Source organism: Somniosus microcephalus, chromosome 13 (genome assembly GCF_052327205.1).
Source record: "Somniosus microcephalus isolate GS21.2 chromosome 13, FLI_Smic_1.0, whole genome shotgun sequence".
In the NCBI taxonomy this organism is placed as follows: domain Eukaryota; kingdom Metazoa; phylum Chordata; class Chondrichthyes; order Squaliformes; family Somniosidae; genus Somniosus; species Somniosus microcephalus.
This window is the reverse complement of record NC_140999.1, coordinates 22,784,050-22,811,966: the sequence shown is the minus strand read 5'-3', so window position 1 is coordinate 22,811,966 and position 27,917 is coordinate 22,784,050. Positions and strand designations below refer to the sequence as shown.

The 27,917-nt window shown below is 41.0% G+C and overlaps 1 protein-coding gene across 2 annotated transcripts in view; it reads left to right on the top strand.

Moving 5' to 3' along the window:
* The first annotated feature begins 299 nt into the window (after nt 1–299).
* stk11 (serine/threonine kinase 11) overlaps nt 300–27,917 on the top strand; it is a 166,588-nt gene continuing 138,970 nt past the window's right edge. The window contains exon 1 of one of the 2 annotated variants that reach the window (XM_086004618.1): nt 300–747. In XM_086004618.1, coding sequence (XP_085860744.1) covers nt 383–747 — 365 coding nt within the window. In that variant the 5' untranslated portion in view covers nt 300–382. The remainder of the gene's footprint in view (nt 748–27,917) is intronic. The other variant, XM_086004617.1, reaches the window with a different exon arrangement.

The following is a 27,917-nucleotide window of genomic DNA, read 5'->3' as shown; positions in this document are numbered from 1 at the left end:
AGGACGATCCTGATTGACACAGAAACCAACCTATGAACGCTGTCTTTTCTGCAGCAGACGACCAATAGCTTTCGACAGCGCCGAGGCAGGCGCAAACTTGCCGCTGGTTGTGAGGTAACCGTCATAATTGACGTGAAAGTGGACCAATGGACAGGGGGAACAGCGGGCCGGAGGGGGGGCGGGATCTGACGCCCCGTCGCCCGGTAACGCTGGTGATCGACGGGAAAGGCGACCAATAGTAAGAGAGAATCCGCCAAAACTGGTGGGGAGGCGGGGCGTGAGGTTGATGACGCACAACGGCAGCTCCGGAGTTGTTCAGAGGCAGGTAAACAAAATGGCGGCTGCCTAACAACTGAACTCCTGCCGGAGGGAGGAGAAGGCGATGCTGCATGGAGCGGAGCAACGGCAACAACAGCAGCCAGAGGAGCCCGAGGAATCCGAGCCGATCCTGGCGGCTTTCAGAGACTATCTCGAGATGGACGAGGTCATTGACTACATCAGTGACAACGACCTCATGGGAGTGGACACTTTCATCCACAGGATCGACTCCACCGACGTGATCTACCAGCCGAGGAAGAAAAGGGCCAAAATCATCGGGAAGTACCTAATGGGCGACCTCCTGGGCGAGGGCTCCTACGGCAAAGTCAAGGAGATGCTGGACTCTGAGACCCTCTGCAGGAGGGCCGTGAAAATCCTCAAGAAGAAAAAGCTGCGGAGGATCCCAAACGGGGAAGCGAATGTGAAAAAGTAAGTGGATGGAAGTGTAAATATTGTACACACGACGGAGGCCCATGGAGCAGCAGTAATGCTCACTGACAGCTCGCACCCCAATCCCTGAAAGCGGCATTTGGGCAGAGTCTCTCACCCGCCCCCCCCCCCCCCCCCCCCCCCAACTCCACTTTTACTTTTGACAATCAACCTGTCCGTCCTCAGTTGCTGCTCCCTAATGAGAGGGACATCAAGAGGTGAAGCAGTATTCCCGTTACTATTGCCAACTTGGTTGTTGGCTTGAAACGTTTGAAATTCTGATGATTGGATTTTTAAAAATGCTTAACAAAGGTAGTGTTTTTGTGCCTCTCTTTTTCTCTCTTCCTTTAATAAAGACCCTCATAATGAAGCTCTGGTACTGGACTTTTGATGAGTTGACATCTTTTTGGGAGGGGAGGAGTAAATGCTAGGGTAATGGTATTTTCCAATACCATAGCTAATACTTTTGTGAGATTAATATTTTGACTAATTTCCCACCAGACAGCTGTTTCCATTTAAACATCCAGTTTTAGTGATGCAGGGCAGAGAAGGGGGAAGTAAAATATTTGAAAAACTAAGATTGCCAGCTGATTTACTGTATAGTTTACAGTCATTGCTACCTTTCCAACAGTAAAAGTGAGCAAGTTAATTTGTAGTATTGCACTTCATTCCCTTTTAACCAAAAGGTAAATTCAGTCACTCGCATCTTGCAACCTCCTATCTCCTGTTTCTTTTTGGTTTAAAAGCTCAACCACTAAATAACAATTTATATTTTCTTAAGATTTGAATTTGGTTTAACAATGAAGCAAAGTATTTAGAAAAGTAAAATGGGTGACTACTTCTCGTGGAAAATAATGCCTCAATTAAAGTTTAAAAGACCGACCATCACTGTCAATGATTTAATATTTTTCCTGATAAAATTGGACCTTTAATTTACCAAAAAAAAATTAGGGACTTTCCTTGGTTGAGTTCTCAATTTTAATTAATATTCATACTCTAGCTTCGCTCAAGGCAAGATTTAGTCAGTTTTAGATGGGCCATTGTGTGATTGTGAATTTTGGAGCTCTCCTCACTTTCTGAGGCTGCATCAGCATGATTCTTGGCAGGCTGATAAGGAAGTGAGTTCAGTGGGGTTCATTTGACTTTCAAACTGAAGAGGAAAGCACAGATGATTTTTGGGGGCAGGGGAGTGATTTTCTGAGAGCTTGTGAAGGAATGAGCCATACCTATTCAGAAAAATACATCATCCTATGAACAGAATTTTGACTATTAAAACATGACAAACTGGGCTTAAAAATCTAAAAGCCTCAACAATCTAAAGCTGTAAATGGCATACAGGCTTTTGAGGTAAGATAACATAGAAACTAGGAGCAGGAGTAGGCCATTCGGCCCTTCGAGCCTGCTCCGCCATTCAACGAGATCATGGCTGATCATCCAAACCCTAGCACCCGGTCCCTACACCGACAGCCATCCCACCCAAGCCCTATCCCCGTAACCTAACTTGTTGACACTGAAACAATAGCCCTATTGAAGCAGCAGGTTGGAGGTTCCTCTAAGTCTGCAGCATTAGAAAAAAGACAATACTATACCCAGTTAAATTGTCTTAAACCAACACTTTGGAGGAAAGAAACACAAAGATTAAAGAAACATTTGCCTTTGTAAAAATGACATCAAGTAAAAGAAACACCTGACATCAAATGAAACACTGGAGGCACCAGCCATCACATTGTTTTTGTGTTGAACTTGGAACACCTAGGAGACACACAGTCTGTATTGCAACCAGTTGAGGTGTTCTAAATGCAAAAGATACAAACAGGAGACTTTGATAAAAATGACATCAAATAGAACCACTACTGTCACATTGTTTTTATGATAAGCTTCGAACACCTAAAGGAGGAGACATAATTCTTAATGCTACAGCTGAACTGACAGTAAGAATAGTAGAAGTCAACAGAAAAATGACTAGAGATAATTAGCTTGCATCAGCAGAAAACTTCAAAGGATATACCACTGAGAAAGGGTATAAATATAGAACTTTCAAATGGGAAGAGAGATTCGCTGAAAGGGGAAAAGCAATTCTCAGGCTTCAGAGGCAGGCTCTAAGTTTTCAACTGCTAATGTTGCGACTGAATCACCAGCTGTAATTACGTGTCAGTTCTTTAATAAATTATATATTTTTAGAATTGTCTCACATAGTACTTCTGTATCAAACTCGCGAACTCAATCTCTGTACACTCTTTGGTGAGGAGTTACAGAATTCTGGGGGCGTTTTCCAGACCCTCATAATATCCAGAAGGTTACAGTCTAGCTAAACTTATTAAAAGTGCTATCTGGAGGATGGTAACATCTTCAGGTCATTACTTTCCTTTAGGGAGAGATAGTCTGGACCTTTAGACCCAATTAAGCGTCTTTAGGATTCGGCTACCTCTAACTTTAGTTGAAGGTGAAAATCTGGGGAATACGCCTGACCTGGGGTAGCCCGAAAGGGTCTAGGACTCGTAATTATCCCTTCAGTTTTTTTTCTAAAAATATATAGATTTATTAAAGAACCGACATGTAATTACAGCTGGTGATTCAGTCGCAACATTAACAGTTCTAAATACAGAAAACTTGCAATCCTATTATCAGAGATCCTTATTCTCAAACCTTAACTTCGTTACATTTTTACATTTCTTAGTCTTATTTCAGGATATCCACCAAAATCAAATACCTTTGATACCCGAGACTCTTGAAAACTTAGAGCCTGTCTCTGAAGCCTGAGAATCGCTCTTCTCATTTGAAAGTTCTAAATTTATACCCTTTCTCAGTGGTATAACCTTTGAAGTTTTCTGCTGATGCAAGCTAATTATCTCTAGTCATTTTTCTGTTGACTTCTGCTATTCTTACTATCAGTTCAGCTGTAGCATTAAGAATTATGTCTCCTCCTTTAGGTGTTCGAAGCTTATCATAAAAACAATGTGACAGTAGTGGTTCTATTTGATGTCATTTTTATCAAAGTCTCCTGTTTGTATCTTTTGCATTTAGAACACCTCAACTGATTGCAACACAGACTTTGTGTCTCCTAGGTGTTCCAAGTTCAACACAAAAACAATGTGATGGCTGGTGCCTCCCATGTTTCATTTGACGTCAGGTGTTTCTTTTACTTGATGTCATTTTTACAAAGGCACATGTTTCTTTAATCTTTGTGTTTCTTTCCGAAGTGTCGGTTTAAGACAATTTAACTGGGTATAGTGTTGTCTTTTTTTCTAATGCTGCAGACTTAGAGGAACCTCCAACCTGCTGCTTCAATAGGGCTATTGTTTCAGTGTCAACAAGTTATCTTACCTCAAAAGCCTGTATGCTGTTTACAGCTTTAGATTTTTAAGCCCAGTTTGTCATGTTTTAATAGTCAAAATTCTGTTCATAGGATGATGTATTTTTCTGAATAGGTATGGCTCATTCCTTCACAAGCTGATGATTTTGACTTAGCTAATTCTGTGTTTAGTAACCCATAGAAATTCTTTACCATAGTGGTGTATAATTCCACATACTTTATATAAAGCTTCATGTATTTAACCCCTCCCAATAATTGAGGGATCAGAGAATGCAAAAGGGAGATCACTTGTACTGCAAATGTCGTCAAGTTTTGAAATGCCCTGCTTTTTTTATTTGCAGCGTAATACGTATTTAGTTGAAATGTCTTTCCTCCCCTCTACCAAGGTAACTACCAATGTAACTTGTTTCAGCACAGAAAAGTTCAGTTTTTAGATTCTTGACAAGCTAAATCTTCAACCATATTTGTTGGTTGCTCTACTGGAAACTTGAGTTTTCTGGCCTGCTGCACAGAATTGAAGTGATCAGTGTAGGTTTTATTTTCTAAAGCTGCTGGTGGTCACATTTTGGATAGGTATTTTTTAATTGTTCTTTTGTATTTATGTTGGTTGATGGTGGTAAAAATTGATATTAGTACTGTGATTTGTTGTTAAAGTCCACTTGGGTTTGTGATAGCCCTACAAATTAAACATTTGATCCAAAGCAAATGCACTTAATGCCCCCCTTTTGCCTCAACCCGTCGGCTGCTGAAATCCTTGTCTGTGCCTTAATTATCTCCAGACGCGACTATTCCAATGCCGGCCTCCCAGCATCTACCCTCTGTAAACTTCAGCTCATCCAAAACTCTGCTGCCCATATCCTAACCCACATCAAGTTCCGTTCACCCATCAGCCCTGTGCTCGCTGACCTACATTGGCTCCGGGTCCAGCAACGCCTTGAATTTAAAATTCACATCTTTGTGTTCAAATCCTTCCATGGCCTCGCCCCATCCGATCTCTGTAACCTCCTGCAGCCTATAATCCTTTTGAGATCTCTGTGCTCTTTCAATTCTGACCTCTTGCACCTCCCCAATTTCCATTGCCTCACCATTGGCAGCTGTGCCTTCAGCTGCCTATGCCCTAAGTTCTGGAATTCCCTCCCTAAACCTCTTCGCCTCTCTAATTCTCCGCCTTTAAGACGCTCCTTAAAACCTATCTTTGATCAAGCTTTTGGTCACCTATCCTAATAGCAGTTTATGTGGTTCGGTGTCCGATTTTGTTTGATAACACTCCTGTGAAGCACCTTAGAATGTTTTACTACATTAAAGGTGCTATATAAAAGCAAGTTGTTGTTGTGCCCTTAACTATGGAATTAGCAGCACAAGAATGTACAGGACAGCAAAGATAATGGTCCCTGAGTTTGTTTTAAAAAATGCTGTACTATTCTCTCTTTATGAATCGCTTCTTTTGCTTAAAAAAAACTATTCAGCGCCCTCTTGAATTTGTTGCTGATATCTGCCTCCACTCCCTCTTCCACACATTCACCATCTTCTGTGTGAAGTAGTTAAATCTAAACTGTTTATTCACCTCTTTTCTGAGCTTGCCTGAGTGTCTCCTGTTCGAGTTTACGGTTATGTCAAACAATTTATTAAGGTTCATTTGATCTTCTATACTTATATAGGAAACACAGGGACCCGTGTAGGCCATTCAGCCCCTCAAGCTTTTTTCACCAATTGCGTTATGGCTGATCTCTAACTCGACTCCATTTACCTGCCTTTGATCCATATCCCCATGTGCACTTATCTAACAAAAATCTATCGATCTCAGTCTTGAAAATTTCAATTGTCACATTCACGGCCTTCTGTACACTACTCTCAAAAACCTCCGCTATCTCCCCTGAGCTGGCTTTTCTCCAGTGTAAACATTCCAAGCTTAACCTCTCTTAGCTCACGTACCTTAATCCCAGGTATGTTTAGCTGACCTTTTCTGCATACTCTCCATTCATTATGTGCTCACTAAGTATGGTGACCTTAATTGTGCTTAATACGCAAAGTGGAGGCTGAACCAATATTCAAAAGTGCCTACTATTACTCCTGGACTTATGTTCTACCCCTCTGCTACATACCCCCTTATTATGTTAGCTGCCTTTACTACTGTCATACACTGTACTGATCATTTCATCAGTTATTCACCAGTACCTACACATCTTTTCTAGAAATGCATAGCTTTATTGTGTTTAGCTTGTTTTAGTCCAGCGTATCTTGAAGACAAAACTGCTGATATGATAGCATTAAAAAAAAAATGCGTACATCTTTGCCTGAGGAATTAATTCCTGACACAGCTAACCCAACAGTCTCGAGGAATTTTCAAGATATTAGCTAGTTCTACCTGAAAGTGGTATGAGGGAAGTTGACACGATTTCACTGGTGTAACTCAGTGATTTTTTCAAAATTTTGAATGCTGTGTACCCTCTGCAAATATTGATGCACTCCAGGGACCTCTGTCATAACTTTTGAAAGAAGGTCTTTGGTTTAAAGCGGAACTCTGGGGCAAACAGGACATGGAGATTGTGCACCATTTGGTTCAGCCTGAATGAGCAGCCTGAACGGGGGATGACGGTGACAAGGGTACAATTTTTTGATTGGGGGGTGGGGGGCTAAATACAATGTCTTTTATCTTCCTAATGCCCATGTGAAGAAAGTTGTGCCTCATTCACAACTTGATGTTGGACCAGCAGTCTCGCAGCTCAGGAATCGAGGAACCGAAATAAAGATGGGTCATCAGTCTACATATAGAATTTGTTCCCACTTCTATCCGTAATGTTGCCAATGTAATGAAGTTGAGGAAAAGAGAGCCAAGGATGGAACTTTGGGGTACTCTGAAGGTGACTGTGTGGGAGCAGGAAAGGAAGGCATTGCTGAGAGTGTTGGCTGTGTTGGGACAAGTAGGAATGCAATCAAACAAGGCCAATCTCACAGACCCATATCTACTTTTCTAGTACAGCCCTTTTGCTTTTGATCGAAAACTTTGTGTACAGATGGCCAACTTTTGATCTAACAGATTATTTACAACACAAACTTTAATGATTAGAAAAGCATTTTCAATATAGTTGAAAATGCATTTGGAAGTATATAAAATGGGTAAAGCTCCAAGTATTTAAAATGACATTTCCTTTTCATCATTTAAATTAGACCAGAATTAAGTAGCAAACATGGAAAGGAAAATCCATTAACACCACTTTTCCTGAGATGCATTTGTGAAGTATTGACCCGTGTTATGTTGTCCAACAATGTGGTTTGATTTTCCCCATGCCCCTTCAGACAGTGGCCAACACAATAGGAACATTCATGTTATTTTTACTGTTGCATATGAAGATATTCAGGACCGTTCATCTTTAGAATACACAACAGTAAAATGATATCCGGCACACTTGTGAACAGTTTTAGTCATGCTAACCATGTGACTTTTATTCCTTGATAAGTTTTCACAAGGAATAAGAAGTAACCTCCTTTTGCTGCCCAACACTACATGTTGCTAAGGATCTCTTTGTAAATAAATCTTAGTTGCACGTGGGCTCACTGCAAATGAAGAGACTTAAACGGCTTATCTGAGGCTACCCTAGCATGACCATATCAATATTAATTTTGAGGCTTGCTTACAGGCATACTAGTGGTGCACATCTTGATTCACGTACAGTTGGTAAGATAGCCAAATAAGTTGCCAGATGCATGGTGGCTTGTTTAGAAATGTCTGATGTTTAGGGTAATATGGATGCCTTTATTTTAAATTTATGGAGCATTATTTTTCTGAAGGAAATCCAGCTTTGTATTAAGCAGTATTTGCATTGTTACCATTTAGGCATCATCAAGAATCATCATCTTGGCATAGAGCAAAGTTTGGACTGTTCAGGTTCTCGGTCAGAAAATTTTGATTCTAGAGCAAATCTCCTGTTTCAGCATTTGTTATAATAGTTGGTGTCCAACTGTTTGTCACAGCAAAGCCGACCACTTTCTCTGACACTTAAATTTTGTTTGTGTAGAAATAATCATTAAGATATTTCCTTATTACTTGAGTAATGCTGACTGTAGTTTCCTCTGTAACCTATTACAAAATCACTGAGAAATCACACAAGATCAGTTCAGCCTTCCCGATTAACTGAAATATTAACATCGTGTAGCAATGTTATGGTTGCTGTGAAAAGCTTCTAAAATAGACATGTTAATCTGCGGTAACAGCTGTGGAACAGTATTAAAGTTAATGTAAAGCTGATTTTCTTTGACCCTCATGATGTCGCAGCAATATTGTGCAGTGTACTTGAACTGAGTGAACTCTGTTCATGTTTCACAATTCACCTTCTACAGTACATACAAATGAACCTTGAGATCACTTCTACTGCAATATAGTTTATCAGGAGTGAGTAATTCAGTCGTCTTTGGCTGATTTGCTGTTAGATTTGTGCTAGTTGGTTTCTGTGGCCAGACTTGTTTTTTATTTGTCAAATTTTGTGGACTGTTTTGTTTTCATTGTATATTAATTTGTATAGCATTAAGTAAAAGTTGAGCTGGTGATTATGCAGAGAAATTTAAAACTGCAGGTGGGATTTACATATGGACAGTCACTTAGGGTGTGCTTAAGACTCCATCCATGACTCCCTTTTTCTCATCATCGTTTGTAGGCATGGGGTCAGCTTTCACATGTACAGTATTTGCCAACACCTAACTTTCTCTCTCTGCCATCAGCCTTGACACCTCAACCACCACTGTACTGTCCAACTGCAGACGTAAGCCCTGCATAAGCATGAACATCCTCAAACACCCTATCGCAAGACTCGAGCTGTCCTCTTTGGCTCTTGCCCAAAACTCCGCACCTTTGCCTCTGACTCCATCCATCTCCCTGACTGCGCACCCAGACTGAGCCTGATGATGGGTCACCTCACTGTTCTATATGACGTTAGGTCACAGTTCAGCCATGATCTCATTGAATGGCGGATCAAGGACGAAATGGCGTGCTTCTGTTCCTGTGTTCCTGTTTGACTCTGAGCTGAGTTTCCAGGCCACAGCCAAGATTACCACTTCCATCTACACAACATTGCATGTTGTTGTCTCTACTGCTGATGAAACCCTTGTGTGTGCATTTTTCACCTCTAGACTCCTGAGTTCCACCCTTCATAAATTGTAACTAGTCCAAAACTCTACCGCATTCAACCTGTCCTGCGTTTTCCCGCTTCTCTGTCACTCCTGTTCTCCTTTATTTGCTTCCGATTCCTTGATGTATTGATTTCAAGATATGTGTTCTTGTGCATCGGTCTCTTCCTTCATATCTACCTCTTCAGCCCTAAGTTCCAGCATGCACCCTTTGCTTTACACCCCAGGCCTCCTTTGCATTCCCCTTTCAGCACTTCAGTCTCGGCAGCAGAATCTTCACTTTCCCCAAATGCCTTAACTCTTCACTGATCATTAGGTATTATTCACATCCTGGTTAAGTGCTTTCAGATGTTTTATGAGTCATAAAAGTATGTTATTATTGTAAATGGTTTATGTACTAGAAATTTATGTTTTCTTATGGTTTTAAAGAAATTCACTGAAATATTAGTTGTTTGATGATTAGGCCTTTGCTGGAATATTTTCTCCCTGATCAGGATGAGGGATTTGAGTGCCGAGGAATCGAATATTTCCCTAATTTTAGTACCCAGTGTTAAGTATGAAACCTTCCTAGGTTAGATACTGTATAGGTGAGATCTGAAGTAAAGCTTCCTTTACGCTGCTGCAATTCCAACTTCAGAAGAGTATAGCTCACTGCACCAGTGTGTTTTCACTTTTTCTTCCTGTTCCTTTTCACGCCTTCCCCACACCCACACCTTGGTCTATCTGATCTGCCCATTTGGACAAATATATGTAGAGACTACCAAAATCATTTCATACAGGATATTTGCAGCATCCAGAGAGAGGAAACATCTGATCAGTATGGGTAGATTCAAATCCAGATTTGAAAGAATTTTACATTATAAATAGAAATTTTCCAGCAACTTTATAAATTAATGAATCTACCTTTTTCCATTCATTAGCAATGTATCCTAAATGATTTAATAAGTTACAAATTACTGTGGTGTTGCATCAAATACACGATGGGACAGTGTATAGCTACTTCGAGCCCTAGTTCAAAAATGGGAGTTTCATCGCAGGAAACGTAAGGTAACAGACTAGTCTCTCTACTGCTAACCTTGTCTACCTGTCAGAGTAGTGCAAAGCAAAACAACCGAGAAATGGGCAGAATGAGGGTAAAGTTGAGAAACGTAGGAAGGGGAAAAGGGTGATGGGGATTGAAGGGAGTTGGCTTCAGAAGAAACCCTTTCCCAAATTCGGCTTCGCCTGCCATTCAGATTACCTCTAATCCTCTTCATGGGTCTTCAGTGTTTCAACGTGAATAAATTCACCACTGTAGGAAGAGCATTCTCCCTCAGTAGGGTTGGGAATATAACCTGGATCATCAAGGGCTGCTTTCACTGGGTTTTGTATAGACTGGCTTCTTTCATTTTGGATCCGAAGCTAGCACATTCAGGATAGGTCACTTTATAGCTACTTTTTAATTATGGCTATATGGAGTTAAGGTTTTGGAATTTTAGCAGCCCAGATTCCCCTCCCTGCCCTAAGAACCAGCAGGACACAAAGAAACATAGCTTTGGAACCTGGGCCACAAACCTAATCTGAATCTCTCAGAATCCATAAACCTGGACTGAGAGGGATATATGATTGGGTAATCTGTGTACAGGAAACTCTTCTTTATCCGGCACCGATGGGACCGGCGTGGTGCCGGTTGTTCAAAAAGTCCGGATTACAGAGAGGTATACTTACCAAGGTGCGAGAGCCCCGTACACAGCCACAGGTGCAGGAGCCCTGGTTACACGGCACTTGTGCAGGAGTCCTGGTTACACGGCCACAGATCCAGGAGTCCCTGTTGCACGGCCACAGGTTCAGGAACCCCGGTTACACGGCCACAGATCCAGGAACCCCGGTTACACGGCCACTAATATATAGTAAAACTTACCTGAACCTACTCCTGAATTTTGCCGGTTAAGAGAGATTTCCGGATATTTAGGTGCCGGTTAAAAGAGAGTTTCCTGTAGTTTGTTTACAGCCTTTCTTACCATTGTGCAGTCTTCCAACAGTGAACTCACTCTGTGCTTCTGCAATCCTGATCATCCTCTTGGCTCACTTTCAGTAATGAGGAGGCAGTACCGTGTACACAATTCACAATTGTTAATCGTAGAAACAGAGATGCATGTTATCGCACCAATATACAGTGCCCTGAAGTGGAAGGTTGCAGGTTTATTTCATCAGACTGTTCAGTTTCTAATCAAAGCCATGCTTCTGTGGGGAGTTGGTAAGTGGACGATGGGCATCTCCCTGAGAGGCGAGTGAAAGTAGGACAGCATCTTCATTGGGCTGCTTTTCTCTTTCCTCCAGCATTTGGCTCAAGCTGATGTCTGGAGAAACCTGCAAAAAGGAAACCTGGAGGCATATATCCCAAGGCAGGTAATTGGGTGTATGACATCACACACAAAAAAAATCAGCGATTGACTAGTTTTACTCTCCTGTTAATAGAAGCCTAGCAATCCAGAAATATGTGAATTCATCTACTTTGATCTATATTTATGCTCATCAGTCTATAGGCGTTTTAGACATAAAATGCACAGTGAGTAATGCTTCAAACCTTTGAGGGAAAAGTTCAGTCTACTTGGATTCCCCCCAATGACCCCACTGCATGATTCCTTTGGGATTGTAGATCTTGGTTGGAAATACCGGTACCTTTGACTTCTCTCATCAGAATTTGTCCCTTTTAACTTGCATGATGAGGATACATCTCTCGATAATCTGATGTGACACTGCTACTGCAAGCAACTGACTCCTGACAGCGATGCTATTCCACACTAGATAAGAAGTGTTGTTCAACAAAACCCCAGGGTTTTTAGGTCCAGAGCCTTGAATTAAAAATTGGTAGGTTACAAAACATGAAACCCAAGGTTTTAAACAAAGAAATTCTGTTTTCATTGCGCAATCAGTTGGAAGTTATGCCAAAGACTATGGTATGCTATCTTATTCTGAGTTACAACAAATTGTACAGTATGGGTTCTGTTTCACACATTGTTCTCAACAAATTATTATTTGTCTTAAGGATTAGAAAAAGCTTGCCATGGCAAAAATTGATCATCTATTGAACTGCAATATTTAAAACCTTTAAAAAAAAAATTAAACTTGAAGACTTTCTGTGCCAATATTCATGGATCGTCTGGGACCTGGAGTACGGTCCCTGATGTTTAATGGTCCCACTGCAACTTAAATGTAACAGTGTTTTGCCCATTGCTGTAATACAGTAATGTGAATTTATTGGAGCAATGTATCATACGACAGCAGATTAAAATATTACCCTGCTTACTGATCTGATATTTGTAATACTGCTCACTTATCACTTTACAAACTTGCTTAAGATACAAAAAAAGTATATTCTTTTCTCCAAAATCTTCCTCCTTTTCTTTAGCTGTTTACATGATTGTGAAAAGACTTTTGTCCCCCCTGCTTCCCATGTTGGGTTTGTAATTCTTTAGGAAGTTGCTGTAGCATTGTCCATAGTCCTTTTTTCCATTTACGTCTCCAGTGATCAGCATCTAAATTGATGGTCAATTGCCATCGTCTGGGTCTAGCTGGCTGACATATTCTGACCGCATTGTCTGAGGTTAGCAACAAAGTGCTTTATAGATATTCTCATTACCTGGTAAAAACATCAATCCCCCTCAGTGACACAAAAATCCCTCATTCCAAGCAACACCAGTTGCTTAGAAGTTTTAGTTAATTGTTTAAGTTGTAAAAAATGCAAGAAAAATCAGATCTTTTAAATCTTGATTTCTTTCCCCCAGCTGCTTGAGCCTCGTCGATAGTTAGAAATGTTCTGCCTCATTGTCACAGTACACTCTAGATATTATAGATCCACAGAAGCAAGATAAAGGCTACAACTTCTATGACGGATCTTTCTCTGACCCATACAGAATGAGTTCACTGCTGCTGAAAATCTTCTAGTCCACAAGGTCCTGGTGAAATTTCCAACTCAAGTCCATAGGCCCCAGACAGAAGGGCTGGATTTATATTCAAGAAAGTTCTTGCAGGCATTTAAATATTAAATGGCCAACCTTATGGGTAGTTTTCATTCTTTTTCCCCTCTTTGGGATAGTGTAAAGTTTTCATGGTATAAATGTTTATTTTAGTTGTGTACATTGATCAGAGTGCGTTGTGGCTGAAAACAGTGTGAAGGAATTATTTGAGCACTTTGGTTGATTTATTGTTCTTGCTAATTTATATTTGGCAGCTTTGAAAAAAGAATTGCTGGATTTGATTGCTTGGTTTTCTGCTGGTTCCTCCTTGGTACTTTTTGCAACTTTTAATTTATTGGCCTGTAATTTGCGATCAGCGGCGAAGTGGCCACAGCGCAGCTAGTGTTGGAGCAGTGAATAAATTACCGCAACTTCAGAATTTCTGCGTTGGGATGCGCAAGCGCTAAACCCTGACGTTGCGATCAGTTTCAAAGGGCTAATAACAACGAAAGCTGCTCGTGCACTGTTACTACACAGTGCAAATTCCAGGCCATTGACTTTCAGGCAATTGGGTATTTGACTGGCTCTTACCTCTCAATATTTTTGCGCCGCAGACGTGTGATGCTTTGGACATGTTACACTTTGAGGTGTGATGCATCTGAGGTGACATTTGTGACACTACAGGTGGGTGGTAGACGCAACACCTGTAATTATGTAGAACCACATATTTTGTTTGTTGTGCTCCCCACACCAAAACCTTTTAGATTATTTCTTTTGCTTTATTTATCATTGCTATCCAGGTTTGGTTTTTGGTCCAGGGCAGCATATTTGCAATTATATGACGAGGACTTTCTAATAAATTGGAGATGCAGTGTTTCAGATAGAAATTTTATTAGACATGACAAAATTTCCAGCTGACTATTTTCAGTCATTTTGTTTTCCCACAGAAAGCATAACATACCTTCAGTGGCCTCAGAGGGACTGATTTAGTTAGCTTGTTGTTAGTACTCCACAATGTGCTACCAAGGAAGCTGGGATGGGAATCAGTTTGTATTTTCCTTTTGTTATTTTATGAAATTTCTTAAAATCAATTCTACAGAACCTAATCACTGACAAAGTTATGGTTTTCAAACTGGGGGCCACTGGATCATTGGAAGTTCATGGTGGGGGGTGGTGTCTACAGAGTCATTATATTTCTGTCTATCTGGTCACCAAACTTCTGTATTTTTATTATTGTTGCCTCTCTTACTGTATACTAATAAGAAAATACACTTTCTGCAATAATACTGCTGTTTGTCTTTGGGCAGTGGATACTATCTTTGAGGTTAGGACAGAGTCCCTTGGAGTATGTTGTTAATTGCAGGAGACGGTTCAGGGTTCTCCCACATCGACATTTTTTAAAACATGAGTATCCAGCAGAACTTTCTCATTTTGCCTGGCTTTCTCTACTTATGCATACTATAAGTAATTTGACGGCTGTCTACATTCTTAAAATTTTAAAGGAGTCCATAAATGCATAGTTGAATTTATTGGCCGATTTATAATGTCTACGGATTCCAGTGTAATACATTAGGTAAAATATGTTTCTACTACATATTTTTGTACTTAGTTTAGTACTTGTGCACCACAGTGTGATATTCTCAGTAATTCAGAAAAAAATTAGAAGTTTCTTCCTTTTCACAGGGAAAATGATTTTGTGCCATCATATTATAATTGTGTTGATTGATTTGAAATTATTGTATCGTACAATTTAAAAAAAAAAAAAAAAAAATCATGAGTCATTTAGGAAAGCCAGAGTTGTCTCTTCACAGATATTAGGAAATTAATTAAAGTAATTTTTTAATTTAGCCTAGGTGAGGCAGAGTCAAAATTTGCAGTTTAATGTCATTAACAATTCACATTCAAAATGTATATTTAAAATATTTTCTTTTATTAGGAATATTTTTTCTGCTACTTTGTCAGGCTGCCATTCTGCAGATGGCTGAGCTGAGCAGCTTGTATTGTGCCCGCTTTTGCCAACCTGCAGCTTGACTTTGTTTTGTTTATGCAGGCCCTGTGTATTCCAGTGAGAACTGACATATACCGGCTGGTGAGTTGTTATGTTAGAAGATGGGTAAAGGGAGGTTAGTGCTGGCTATATCCTGGGTTTGTTTACTCTGTTTATTGCACAATGAAATAATTATAAAAGATACAAGGAATATGAGTATCAGTTAAATATATTTCAAAACAATCACTTAGAAAAACATCAAATCAATAAAACGGATTTTTTTTTAATGTGGACTCTGGACACTTCTGTTTCTACATATTCTTCTAGGGTCAACAGTTTTATAGAGGCACTTCAGATACTGGTAATGAGATTATCTTGAACATTGGACTGTTCTAGTACTGTGCCTTGATATATAGTAGTTATAAAATAAAATGTGAAAACTCTCAAAAATAAATGCCATTTTGTAATGTGGATTGGACATGGAGTTTCTGTCGTGCTTCAGTAACTGGTACATTTTACTTTTCAAGGGGCAGCAAGGTTGCTGATTGAGTATTGTATCCTTTTGTTTCTAAACCACACTGGATATACATCATTATGCAATTTGTGCAGCATGTTGCATGCCGAAAATGATCCATGGCTTTTCTTCTTCCCGAATGTTTGTCAAATATGTTCGAATGAAAATGCAGATGTATAAATTTGCATAGAAAATTGTGTTGACGGAAAATGTAGTGGGGTCTAGTTGCTAGGATTCCCGCAGTTCAAAAAGGCCTTGTCTTTTTTGACCCGCAGCTTCTGTTGAGTTGAAACTCTGCCCATATGCAGTTAAAGCAATCTTTGCACTAATGCAGAATGGAAATGTGCAAGGTAGGTAGCTCTAACTCCATCTAGTCACAACTTGCAAAGCAAAATACTCACTCTGGTTGACTAGGCCTTGCCCTTTTTATAACCCCAATCACTTACTGATGTGTTCTTCCCAATACCAGGACATATGACTACTCACTTGACTGACCCCTAAATAAACCAAAATATATTTAACTTGGGAGATTCCAGGTAACTCTAATGTAGAAAAAAAAATCAATGAACTCGATTAAACCCAATGATAAGTTAGGAATGCAGACGAGATAAACTGACAGTTCCACATATACACCAGCCCAGTGTGTACTTTTATTAAATTCGCTTTGAATTTTACTGGTTCAAGCAGCTCAAAACGTGCCATGTGGGCTCTGTAACTTGGGGTTATGTTTGTTTTTTTTCCCCAAAGTTTTTAAAAAGTTTATAAATACCAAATGGAACAAGAAGTGTTAAGTTGCCATTAGTCCTCCTCCGCACTTGAGTTTGGTCAACATCAACATTCCCCAATAGCAAAGGAACTTCTGCACTGTGATCATACTTGCTGCTGAATGTGAATAAGGAGAAGGACAGCTGCAAAGTGTTCTGGTTTTAATTAATAGGGTTCAGTGAAGATCTCTCGCTCTGTCCTGGTATAAAATAAAGCTATTCCTGTTCTCTGGCTGCCTTTTCCATTGAGACAGACTCTTGTGTCCCAAGCACAAATTGGTAATCTTGGACTACAAGGATGACTGGTGTGCAAAGTGCAAATATGCACACTAGTTTAGTAGCTGAGATGAGGTTACAGCACATTGTAGAGGGAGCTTTAGTGTGTGTCCAGCTGATACTACATCTGTCTAGGATGCTTGCTGCTGACACTGGCTGTTCAAGTGAAAATGTCTTCCATTTTTTAGCGCAATCATAATTTTTTTGACCAAGTTCCTTTTTGTTCAAAGTGATGTGGGTGTGTATGTAATTATCCCATTGGGGCAGGGCATACTCTGTAAATATGATTAATTTGAAAATTGAAGCAGTGGATCTTTTGTGCCATTGACGATGGTAAGTCAGAGGTTACGCTGTTGAACAATGACGGGTGCAGTATACAGTCAGCCACATGGGTAGATTTCAGCTTCGTGGCCTGGGCGGTAACCCAGTGGAGCAGATTGCCCAGGCAGTGAAGGTGACAATAACTTCCAAAAAGTTGCCCTGAGGGTGTAAGGAAACAAGAACATCAAGTTTGGAATGGGAAAAGATCATTTGGCTCATCAAGCCTCATTCTTTCATGGACTTCCCACTTTGACCCAAGATTTCTGTAATAATTTAGTAACTCCATGCCACAGATACTCCACACTCTAAATACTTTATTTCTCCATAGCTTATTGAAATAAAGAGTAGATTGCCTTTCAAAAGCTAGGCTTTATTAACCTTAAAAAAACCAGCAAGTACATGTTGAGCACCCAGTCTCAACCAAACTGTAGAAAACTGAATTTAAGATGGCCACCACAGGTCACATGGAATCAACTAACCAATAAGTTTACAGCATATATCTCAAGGCAGGAAAACAGGCAACCAATTACAATGCTTCTTATAAAACAAGAATAATCACCACACTTATCAAGTACCATAATTCTGAACATTGCCTTGGTTTCCTCCTAAAACAGAGCCAAGTCAATATTGAAGATGATTTTATAGCCAATTCAAGTAAAGCTCTCGTGGTACGAGTTTCTTGTCTGCAACCCACAGAGCTTGGTTGCACCTGATGGGTACATTATCCGAAATGGTTACATTTTGTGATATATAATTGTTTAAAAATATATTCAGTTTAGAAGCGGAAACATAAAATAATGTTTAATGAAAAGAACAGGGAGGGAGGGAGGCAGTTGTGCTTCTTTGAGATCTCGCCATTTTAAAAAGGGGATGGAGGCCATGGAGGGATTTATCAATGAGAACAAAGACTTTAAAAGTGATGCATTGTAACGAGGAGCTAATATACGTCAGCGAGGATGGGGGAGAGGGTACATGTGGCAGAGTTTTGAACGAGTTGAACTTATGAATTTTGGAGGCCAGCAACGAGAGCATTAAGAGAAGTCTAATTTGGAGGAGAAAAATGCATGGAGAAGGGTTTTAGTGGCGAAGGGTTTGAGATAGGAATGGAGATGACAATTTTGCGAAAGTGGTATTGAGAGAGCTTGGTGATGAATAGGATATGGGTTTTAAAGCTCAGCTTGGGGTCGAACTGGACACTAAGATTACCGATGGCAAGCTCAGCCTGTGACAATAACTGGGGGGGGGGGGGAGAAAGGAGGATGGGGTCAGTGGCAAGGGAGTGGAGATTGCGGTGGGGGCCAAAGACAATGACTTTGGTGTTTCTGATTCATTGAGCTGGTGGAAGTTAAGACTTATCATCGACTTGTCAAACAAAAAGTCTGGATATAAATGGTTGAAGTTGCAGCCTTTTAATTGATTACTTTTCTGTGGGAATGTTGCTGATCTGTATTTCAGTGAATCCATATTTTTAAATTGCAAGCGAGTCCAGGAGAAAAGAGTGATGGTTGATTTTTTTTTTTTTTGCTACAGATTAAATTTTACAGATTTAGTGTGTGATGTGCTAAACACTTAACATGGCTCATGTGGAGCATGGACCTGTTGGGCCGGATGGCCTGTTTCTGTGCCGTAAATACTATGGCTCGGAATTTGCAGTGGGGGGCAACAGCAAACGCTGTTCGTTACCCCTTTGAAACTGATCGCAACTTCAGGATTTAGCGCATGCGCATCCTAACGTGAAAATCCTGAAGTTGCGGTGCGTCATTCACTGCTCCGCCACTGGCTGCGCTGTGCCTCCCCCCCGCCCTATAACCGGCAATCAGTGTAATCAGGAAATCAGTGAATCTGACAAAAACGTGGGCTTTTCCATAATAATATCGCTGTTAAATATCTCATTAAAAGTTAGACTTTATTGGATTAGGTGTAACTGGGGTTTTAACAGCATATTGATTGCTAAACAAAGGTTATGGCCCTAAAAAAGCTGATTTTAATTTTGTGGTGTGTCAAATTTATCCATTAGGATAAAAATTACAATCTATAAGAAACTTTAAAAATTTTTTTTTTTTTTTTTTTTTAAGTTTGTTCATATTTCAGGTCTAACATTTATAAAAAAAAAGTCAGAATCAAAGAAGCTGCTTCACTTCCTAGTTCCCTGTCTGGGAGAATTCTGCATTGTGATTGGCTGTTTAGACAGTTTGTTGACATCACAGTAGCTTGCACTATGGAATTCCCACTAAATTACACTGATCTCAATTGAACATCGAAAAAGCCAAATTTCTCGTCACAGAGATCGTGAGATCTTTGTGGGCAGCTTTCTTCAGGGCCAGTGGTGAATGCCTTTGCTTTGCCGCTGACTGCAAATTACGGGCCTATGCAATGTAACCCACAATTTTAAACATGGTGTGGAGATGCCGGAGTTGGACTGGGGTGGACAAATGTAAGAAATCACACAACACCAGGTTATAGTCCAACAGCTTTATTTGAAATCACAAGCTTTCGGAGCGCTGCTCCTTCTTCAGGTGAAGTGGAGAAATGCACAAAGACACAGCTTATATAGTCAGAGAATCATGTCAGATGTTTACAGGTAACCTTTCCAACTGCCATTTATCGCACCTCGGCAGAGAGATAATCACAGCAGTCAAAGGTGTGAATGGTGTCCAAACAGGTCAGTCAGGGAAACATTACATCAAAGAACAATGAGGTGGGGTCACAAGGGGTCAAATATTGCAGATGCTGGGGTCTGTATGAAAAACAAAAAAACAGACAAAAAACATTTTCTTTGGCTGGAAATCACAGCAGGTCCAGCCGCATCTGTGTAGAGAGAACAAGCCAATGTCGACTCGAGTCTGGATGACCCTGCATCAGGTGGGGTTACATGTAGCGTGACATGAACCCAAGATCTCGGTTAAGGCCGTCCTCATGGGTGCGGAACTTGGCTATCAGTTTCTGCTCGACGATTTTGCGTTGTCGTGTGTCTCGAAGGCCACCTTGGAGAATGCTTACCCGAAGATCGGAGGCTGAATGTCCTTGACTGCTGAAGTGTTCCCCGACTGGGAGGGAACACTCCTGCCTGGTGATTGTTGCGCGGTGTCCGTTCATCCGTTGTCGCAGTCGGGGAACACTTCAGCAGTCAAGGACATTCAGCCTCCGATCTTCGGGTAAGCATTCTCCAAGGTGGCCTTCGAGACACACGACAACGCAAAATCGTCGAGCAGAAACTGATAGCCAAGTTCCGCACCCATGAGGACGGCCTTAACCGAGATCTTGGGTTCATGTCACGCTACATGTAACCCCACCTGATGCAGGGTCATCCAGACTCGAGTCGACATTGGCTTGTTCTCTCTACACAGATGCGGCTGGACCTGCTGTGATTTCCAGCCAAAGAAAATGTTTTTTGTCTTTTTTTGTTTTTCATACAGACCCCAGCATCTGCAATATTTGACCCCTTGTGACCCCACCTCATTGTTCTTTGATGTAATGTTTCCCTGACTGACCTGTTTGGACACCATTCACACCTTTGCTGTGATTATCTCTCTGCCGAGGTGCGATAAATGGCAGTTGGAAAGGTTACCTGTAAACATCTGACATGATTCTCTGACTATATAAGCTGTGTCTTTATGCATTTCTCCACTTCACCTGAAGAAGGAGCAGCGCTCCGAAAGCTTGTGATTTCAAATAAAGCTGTTGGACTATAACCTGGTGTTGTGTGATTTCTTACACAATTTTAAATACAGATGCATTAGCTCTGTAGATCTCTTGGCAAGAAACACTTGCTTTAAAATTAATTTTTTCCATTGAGGTGATGTCTATGACATGGAATTAATCACTTTTCCAGTTTAATATTGAACATTTACTGGCAAGGTCAGGTGTAGCGTGAACAATATGCAAACTTAAGCTTTCTCTACTGTACCCAATAAGATGCTTTAACTGAAATCTGAGAAGAGCACCTCTTGTTGCAACAGTGTGAAATTTCCCACGCCCCATTTCTTGTGAACTCTGAGCTAATCTCTGTTGAATTGTCAGTTTTGAATGATGATGTCATGCCCACTGGGAACTGGGTAAATACTAAAAATTATCTTCGCATAACAACCATTAAAGCTGGAATACTTTCAGTCCTTTAGTCTAGGATGGATTCAAATCCAGGTAACCAAGGTAAACAAACAGTTTGCTAGCAAAACCAGTGACTAAAGTTAATCACTTAATCAAAAACTACTGAATTGCAAGACTAATCTAATTTTATGTTTCAGATTATGATCATTCGCATCCCTTGATTAGATTACAGATTTGTAATTTACTTTGTTATTTAACATAGTCTGATTATATTTCCTATTGGGTCTGGTGGGCTATTGCATCCTTATGAATAAATACCCAATGATTATTGCACCCACTGGTTATATAATGAGGGGGAGGGTCTTCTTCAAACAGTCATTTTGCTGTGTAATATACTAATTCATAACATTTGAAAATTGTATTTGCAGTTTTCATCAGTGATTATCTTGAAAAGTTGTAAAAATGAGAATAACATTCACCACTAAAACAAACGAGAAATTGACTACCAGTGTATTAAGTACTTTGGGCATACTTACCAGACCAGCTCAAAGTACTGCAACATTCAGTTTCACACAAGCTGCTGCATAAATATGAAGCAAACTTTAAAAAGTTCCCAGGTTGGAACTCCATTCTAATCTTTCTAATGTTGGCAAAGAACAGACCCTTTCATTGGCTCCTTGGTAACAACATTTAACCAGGATTTAGACACACAAGTGGTATCCAAATACTGGTTACTCTCCCTTACAAGACAGCTGGCAATTTAATTCAGGAATGATGTTCTATTTCACTCGCACAATTGCAGTATGTGTCTGCATAGCCCTCAATATATTGTGTATGTTGACCTGGAGGTCCTAGAGAGAGAGATTGTATTCAAACAAATGTGCATTCATGTTTGTTTCCGGATACTTTTTATTATCTTGCCTTCAACATGTTGCTGAAACACAACTACTTCAGCATGTTTCCTTTTACTGTGTTACATCTTGCATCTGCAACCATTCTAGTAAAATCCATTAATGGCATTTAGAAATTAGTTTTAATTGTGTACCTGGGAGGTTGGAGTTCAGTCCTCAAATGGCTGGGGACATCTGTGATGTGTTTTCTGGAAAGCTGGTTTGCCTTTTGTGTTGCTAAAATTCCTGAACAGTTCATCTTAATTCCAGATGTTTGATAACTAGGTGCCATTCAATTTATAGCTATATGGCAAACTTCAAAGAAACTCTTCCTGTCCATATATCTACAGTTGAAATACAAACCCAGCATTAAAAATGTGTTGAGATGACACTATCAATCTGTGCAGCTTCAAGAATCTGTAAAATGCAAGCTAAGAAACTTGCAGTGGATTACACTTTGTTCTCCTCTTCACCCCCATTAATCAGCCAATAAACTCAACTCTGGAAGATTTGAATTCCTTATCCCAAGTTGAATTTGTTGCTGCAAACAATGGTTCAAGATACTGTACCCAAACAAAGTAATTCTACTTCAAAACAAAGTAATTCCAATTCAATGATGCTTGAGCTGTGAAACTGGATGTGTGCGCCAAACTGTCTTAATCAGATCAGTGACTCCGAGACAATTGTAACCAAAACATACTTTTTGAAGTACCCCTAATCTTTGTACGTGATTCTTTAGATCTCCCATGTTTTGTTTTTTAAAATAATTTTTGTCTTCAATTGTCCTCAGTCTTTTTATTAATTTGCATAATTTCCATTTTTAACTTTTCTGCAGCACCACCCAGTGGCAGGCATCTGATATCAAAATAAGGATATAATATTCAGACATTGGCTAGTAATAACTGCAAAATATATATTATAGTATAAAAGAATGGCACTTTCATACCGTCAGACTTAAAGATTTTCTGCAACTCTTGTACCCTGGGTACAGGAAACTTTGTGCTATCCGGCACCCATGGGACCGAGCTACTGCCGTTTTTTTTAAAAGCTCCGGATAGACCAGCGTCGATGTTATCAGATAGGAGCTTTTCATCGCAGTGTCTGACCACAAGCACTGTTGCTCAGCAACAGCTTGTAAACACTCGGCCCAGTAGCTTGGAAGTGTCTCTGAAGCTGTTGCTAAGCGACAAAGACGCTTTCCAGAGCCTGCCTGTGAAAAGAATGCTAGGAGGAAAAAAAAACACCTAACCAAAATGGCTGCTGATTTCTGCCGTTAGATCAAAGTTGCCGGACATTCAACTTCCGGATAGCTCAAAGTTTCCTGTATTAAATTTGAATTCTGATAAGAGATGTGAAGTCTAAGAGCCTTTGTCATCACATTTCTTTTTGACATTTCATTTGATTACCCTGCTCCCCCCACTGTAATTTCTGTTTAAAGTTTTCAGTTCTCATTGGAGATCGGTTTAGAAAAGGTACTGAAGCTAACAGTTTTGCAAAACTGAACATAAAACCAGCTGATGCATCTTGAGTTAATGGTGGTATTGACTTTGGTTCAGCTCCCTAATGCTTAGAATCAGTTAATATTGGTCCAGATTTTGATGCCAAAATAATGGCGAGTTTAATGCGCATGCCATTCGTAATGTGTAAATCGTCCAGAAACTTGTGGTGAGGAAGAGATACTCTCCGAATTGCGAATCGACACAAGTTGCTGGACGATTTGCGCCGCTCCGCAGTTAGTCTCATGCAAAGGGCGGTTAACCCTCAACCTGCCCATGAGTTTCAACAAATTGCTGCATTTGCACATTAATTGCCAATTAAACTCACCACAGAATGTTGGGGCTAGTACGTAACAGCATAAGTACCTTTTTAATGCAAGACTGATGTTCTTGCAATGCCACTCAATCTATCTGGCCCAGAAAGGAAACAATTTAAACATTCCTGCAGGTAGCAAATTGTTGTTAGAGACTTTTTAAAAATTCTTTAATTTTCCTCTTTTTTTGCTCTATCAATCCTATTTTTCGTTCCCCCTCTATTCCTCTTTCCGTACCTAATTTGACTCTAATTCATCCTATTTCCATCTCCCTTATTCCTCGGTGTTTCTTTCTGAATCCTTAAATCCCCTTGGTTCTGTCGTGCACCAAGGTCCCGATGTCCCTTTGCCTTCACCGTTCTCAGCTTGCATTTCCAGCAAATTGCAGGGCAAAGATTTTTCAAGCTGAAGGGTGAGAGGGAATGTTTAACAGGGCATGTCACTAGATGCCCTGCTCCAGCAAAATCTGAGCCAATGCTTGTAACTGCTTATTGTGAAACTTGCAATATTAAAACAATACCACCAAGAAAAGCTGTAGGCCTGCTGTAAGTTTAGTAGCCCTAGTTTCCATAAGCCAATGGGGAGATGTATATTGCTGAAATCTACATTTCCACATAACTATAACTTAAAATGGACAACTATAAAGCTGATGTTTAACTTATTCATTCTGGTGTTGTACACTAAAATTGGTATTGTGTAATTTTGTGCAGTGAAAAGTAACATTTTGACACTGACTCTAACACAATGTTCACTAAGGGAAGGAAATCTGCTGTCCTTACCTGGTCTGGCCTAAAAGTGACTCCAGACCCACAGCAATGTGGTTGACTCTTAACTGCCCTCTGAAATGGCCTAGCAAGCCACTCAGTTGTAAAAAAAAACACTACGAAAAACAATAAGAATAAAACCGGACAGTCCACCCGGCATCGACCTCGGCACCGGCTACGGACACGCCAATGGCACACCCAGCCCAGCCCACCTGACCCTACAAAGTCCTCCTCACCAACATCTGGGGACTTGTGCCAAAATTGGGAGAGCTGTCCCACAGACTAGTCGAGTAACGGCTTGACATAGTCATACTCACAGAATCATACCTTTCAGCCAATGTCCCAAACTCCTCCATCTAATGTGTCATCGGCAGGACAGACCTACCAGGAGTACTGCAGTTGGGAAGGAGTGGCCCTGGGAGTCCAGAAAAGTGCTGTTCTGTAAATAGCTCTAAAAGTGGAGCCTTTGCAAATAACACAAAAACTGGTCCATTTTCAGCTTCCTACTCCAGCTCATTCAATTTTCACATACTTAATTAGATTATACAGCATGCTATTTTTAAACTAGCGTTTCAAGAATGCATATTTTGTAAAGTGTGGTGTGTTGCCAATATTCTGTTGGTAGTGTTTGTCATAACAGAAAGATGTTCATTTGCCGTGATACCCATTTGCCTGAACACTGAGGTAGTAATAAATCATTTCTTCATTGGACAATGTTCCTTTCAAAAACGGTGCTAGAGCCAGCAGAATTTATCATTTACTGGGTTAATGTTTTCCTTTTTGTTTTCTATTTGTAGCCAAAGTTAAGAAAACTGAAAGTGTGAATCAGAGGAATAGAAAGTAATAAAGCTTTTTTATCTCTATCGACTGACATTGCCCATGAAAAGATGTGGGGAAAGGAAGTAGACACACTTTTTAAAGTTAATTGTATAAGCTATGCCTTTGATCTTTACAGTGAAAGAACTCACACTGGCGTATGAACTTTCCTAAAGTTGCTCTGTTAGAAATCCAGTAAAGTCAAAATTCGGTCACAAAAACTTTGTTCTTGGGATAGAGCAAGAGGCATAATACTGAAGTTTGTAGGAAACTTATAAAATACTGGATTTTTGCAGTTTGGAACTAAGTGATGAGATAATTAATTGTCCAATGTGAATATTAATGTGCTGAAGGATTTTAAAGAATATAGCTTAAAAGTTTGCAATAATACTGCAATTTATAAATCAAGAGCTTTTGTTTAATATTGCTAGTGCATTTGTAGTGTATTTAATCAATGTTTTAAAAAAAAACTTCCATATTAGGTGATAAAAATTGGGGGGTGCTAATTTTAGTGCCCCCGCAGCCGATTTTCCCAGGTAGCGCCCCAAGAGGGAGGAGGGGCGCTACTGGAAGCACCCCACGTCCCTCTTGGGGTGCTGTGAGGCAACGGCGCTGCGGCACGTCGCGCCGCGGTACTGCAGGCCTTCCTCCCCTTATTAAAGGGGAGGAGCCTGATGCAGCACGTCCCGGCGCCCGGCTGGGCCACCAGGGATCAGGAGTGCCGGCAAACAAGCCCGTCACTCGAGGAGTGTCGGGCTCACAGAGAGCAGCCAGCAACAAAAATGGCTGCCCGCCACCTCCCCTTTAACTAGCGCCGCCCCGGCCGCAGGTAGGCCCCCCTGACCCCGGCGGACATGGCGTCCGGCGGTAAGTTGGGGGGCGCCACCCAATTTAGCCCCCTACGACTCTAGCCAAGTCTCATTAGAATGCCATTGCAACTCTGTACTCCAGCTGTTGGCTATGGTTGAGGTAACAATATCTAAGATTATGTCATAACAAACTTTAACATTTCTGCAAAATGGTTTCTAGTTTTCAGTACTGTATCACTAAAGTTGCCCAAGCTGAATCTTAAGAAAAGCATTATACAAACCTCACCCTTCCACAGGAGGCAGTCTTGCGTTTGACACTGCATGGAGTAGACTCTTTTGCATAAGTCCCAGTCTGTCAAATTAGGTAACCACGCCACACCTCCACCACCCCCCCCCCCCCTCCCCTGAACACGGGGGCCCCACAAGGATGTGTGCTGAGCCCCCTCCTCTACTCCCTCTTCCCCCACGACTGTGTGGCTGTTAATGGTTCCAACACCATCATCAAGTTTGCAGATGACACCACGGCAGTAGGCCAGATCACCAACAACGATGAGTCAGCCTACAGGGAGGAGGTCCAGCATCTCGTGAAGTGGTGCGCCGACAACAACCTGGCCCTTAACACCAAGAAAACAAAGGAAATAATCGTGGACTTCAGGAAGTCCAAAGGCGGAAGTCACACCCCCATCCACATCAATGGGGCGGAGGTGGAAAGGGTGGCCAGCTTTAAGTTCCTCGGAGTCCACATCACGGAAGACCTCTCCTGGTCCCTCAACACCTCCTCTCTGGTGAAGAAGGCCCAGCAGCGCCTATATTTCTTGAGGCTGAAGGGATGTAATCTGTCACCCCTGATCCTCTCTAACTTCTACCGCTGCACTATAGAGAGCATCCTGACAAACTGTATCACGGTATGGTACGGCAGCTGTAGCTCCCATGACCGGAAAGCCCTGCAGCGGGTAGTCAAAACTGCCCAACGCATTTCCGGCACCCGGCTACCGACCATAGAACATATATATCAGAAACGCTGCCTACGGAGGGCACGGTCCATCATCAAAGACCCTACCCACCCCAGCCACAGTCTGTTCGCCCTCCTACCATCTGGAAGACGCTACAGATGCATTCGCACCCGTACGACCAGATTTAGGAACAGCTTTCCCAGGGCTGTCATCCTACTGAACTCCACAAATAAACACTAAAGCCTGCACATCTGCCGATGCACTTTACTATGGTCATATTTATGCTAATATATATGTACAAATGTATGTTGAAATGTTTAAGTGTCCTAATCCAAATTGTACACTCGGGAGCCGCAAGCCTACATTTCGTTGTACTGCACTTGTGCACTAACAATGACAATAAAAGTTGATTTGATTTGATTTGATGGGTGCCCAGCTGGACCTCTTGAGCACTTGTAAGCTTAAATATTGAGCGGGGATGCTGCCACCTGGGCTTATTGAAACATGTTAATTTTAACTGCTGGGAGAGGAGCCCTGTGTTGTCCTGAAAACTTGTGTATGTACGGCTCTCTCCTGGGCAGGTGAATTATAGTTGGGGCTGGACATTATAAAAGAGATACTGATTGCCTGGAACTGATCTTACAGCTGCCTGTCAAAGGCTGGTAGCTGCAGTATAAATGCATCATAAGGCTTTTTTCGCTCTTCCTTTCAAAAAATATTTTGGTCTATGCAACATCGAGTTGTCTAGTAAAGTCATGACCACCTCTTATATGTAAAGATTTGGTGCTTGGATCTAAGCTCTTGATTGCAGGCTGGCCAAATGAAGCACGCGGAAGCGAGTCTTCTC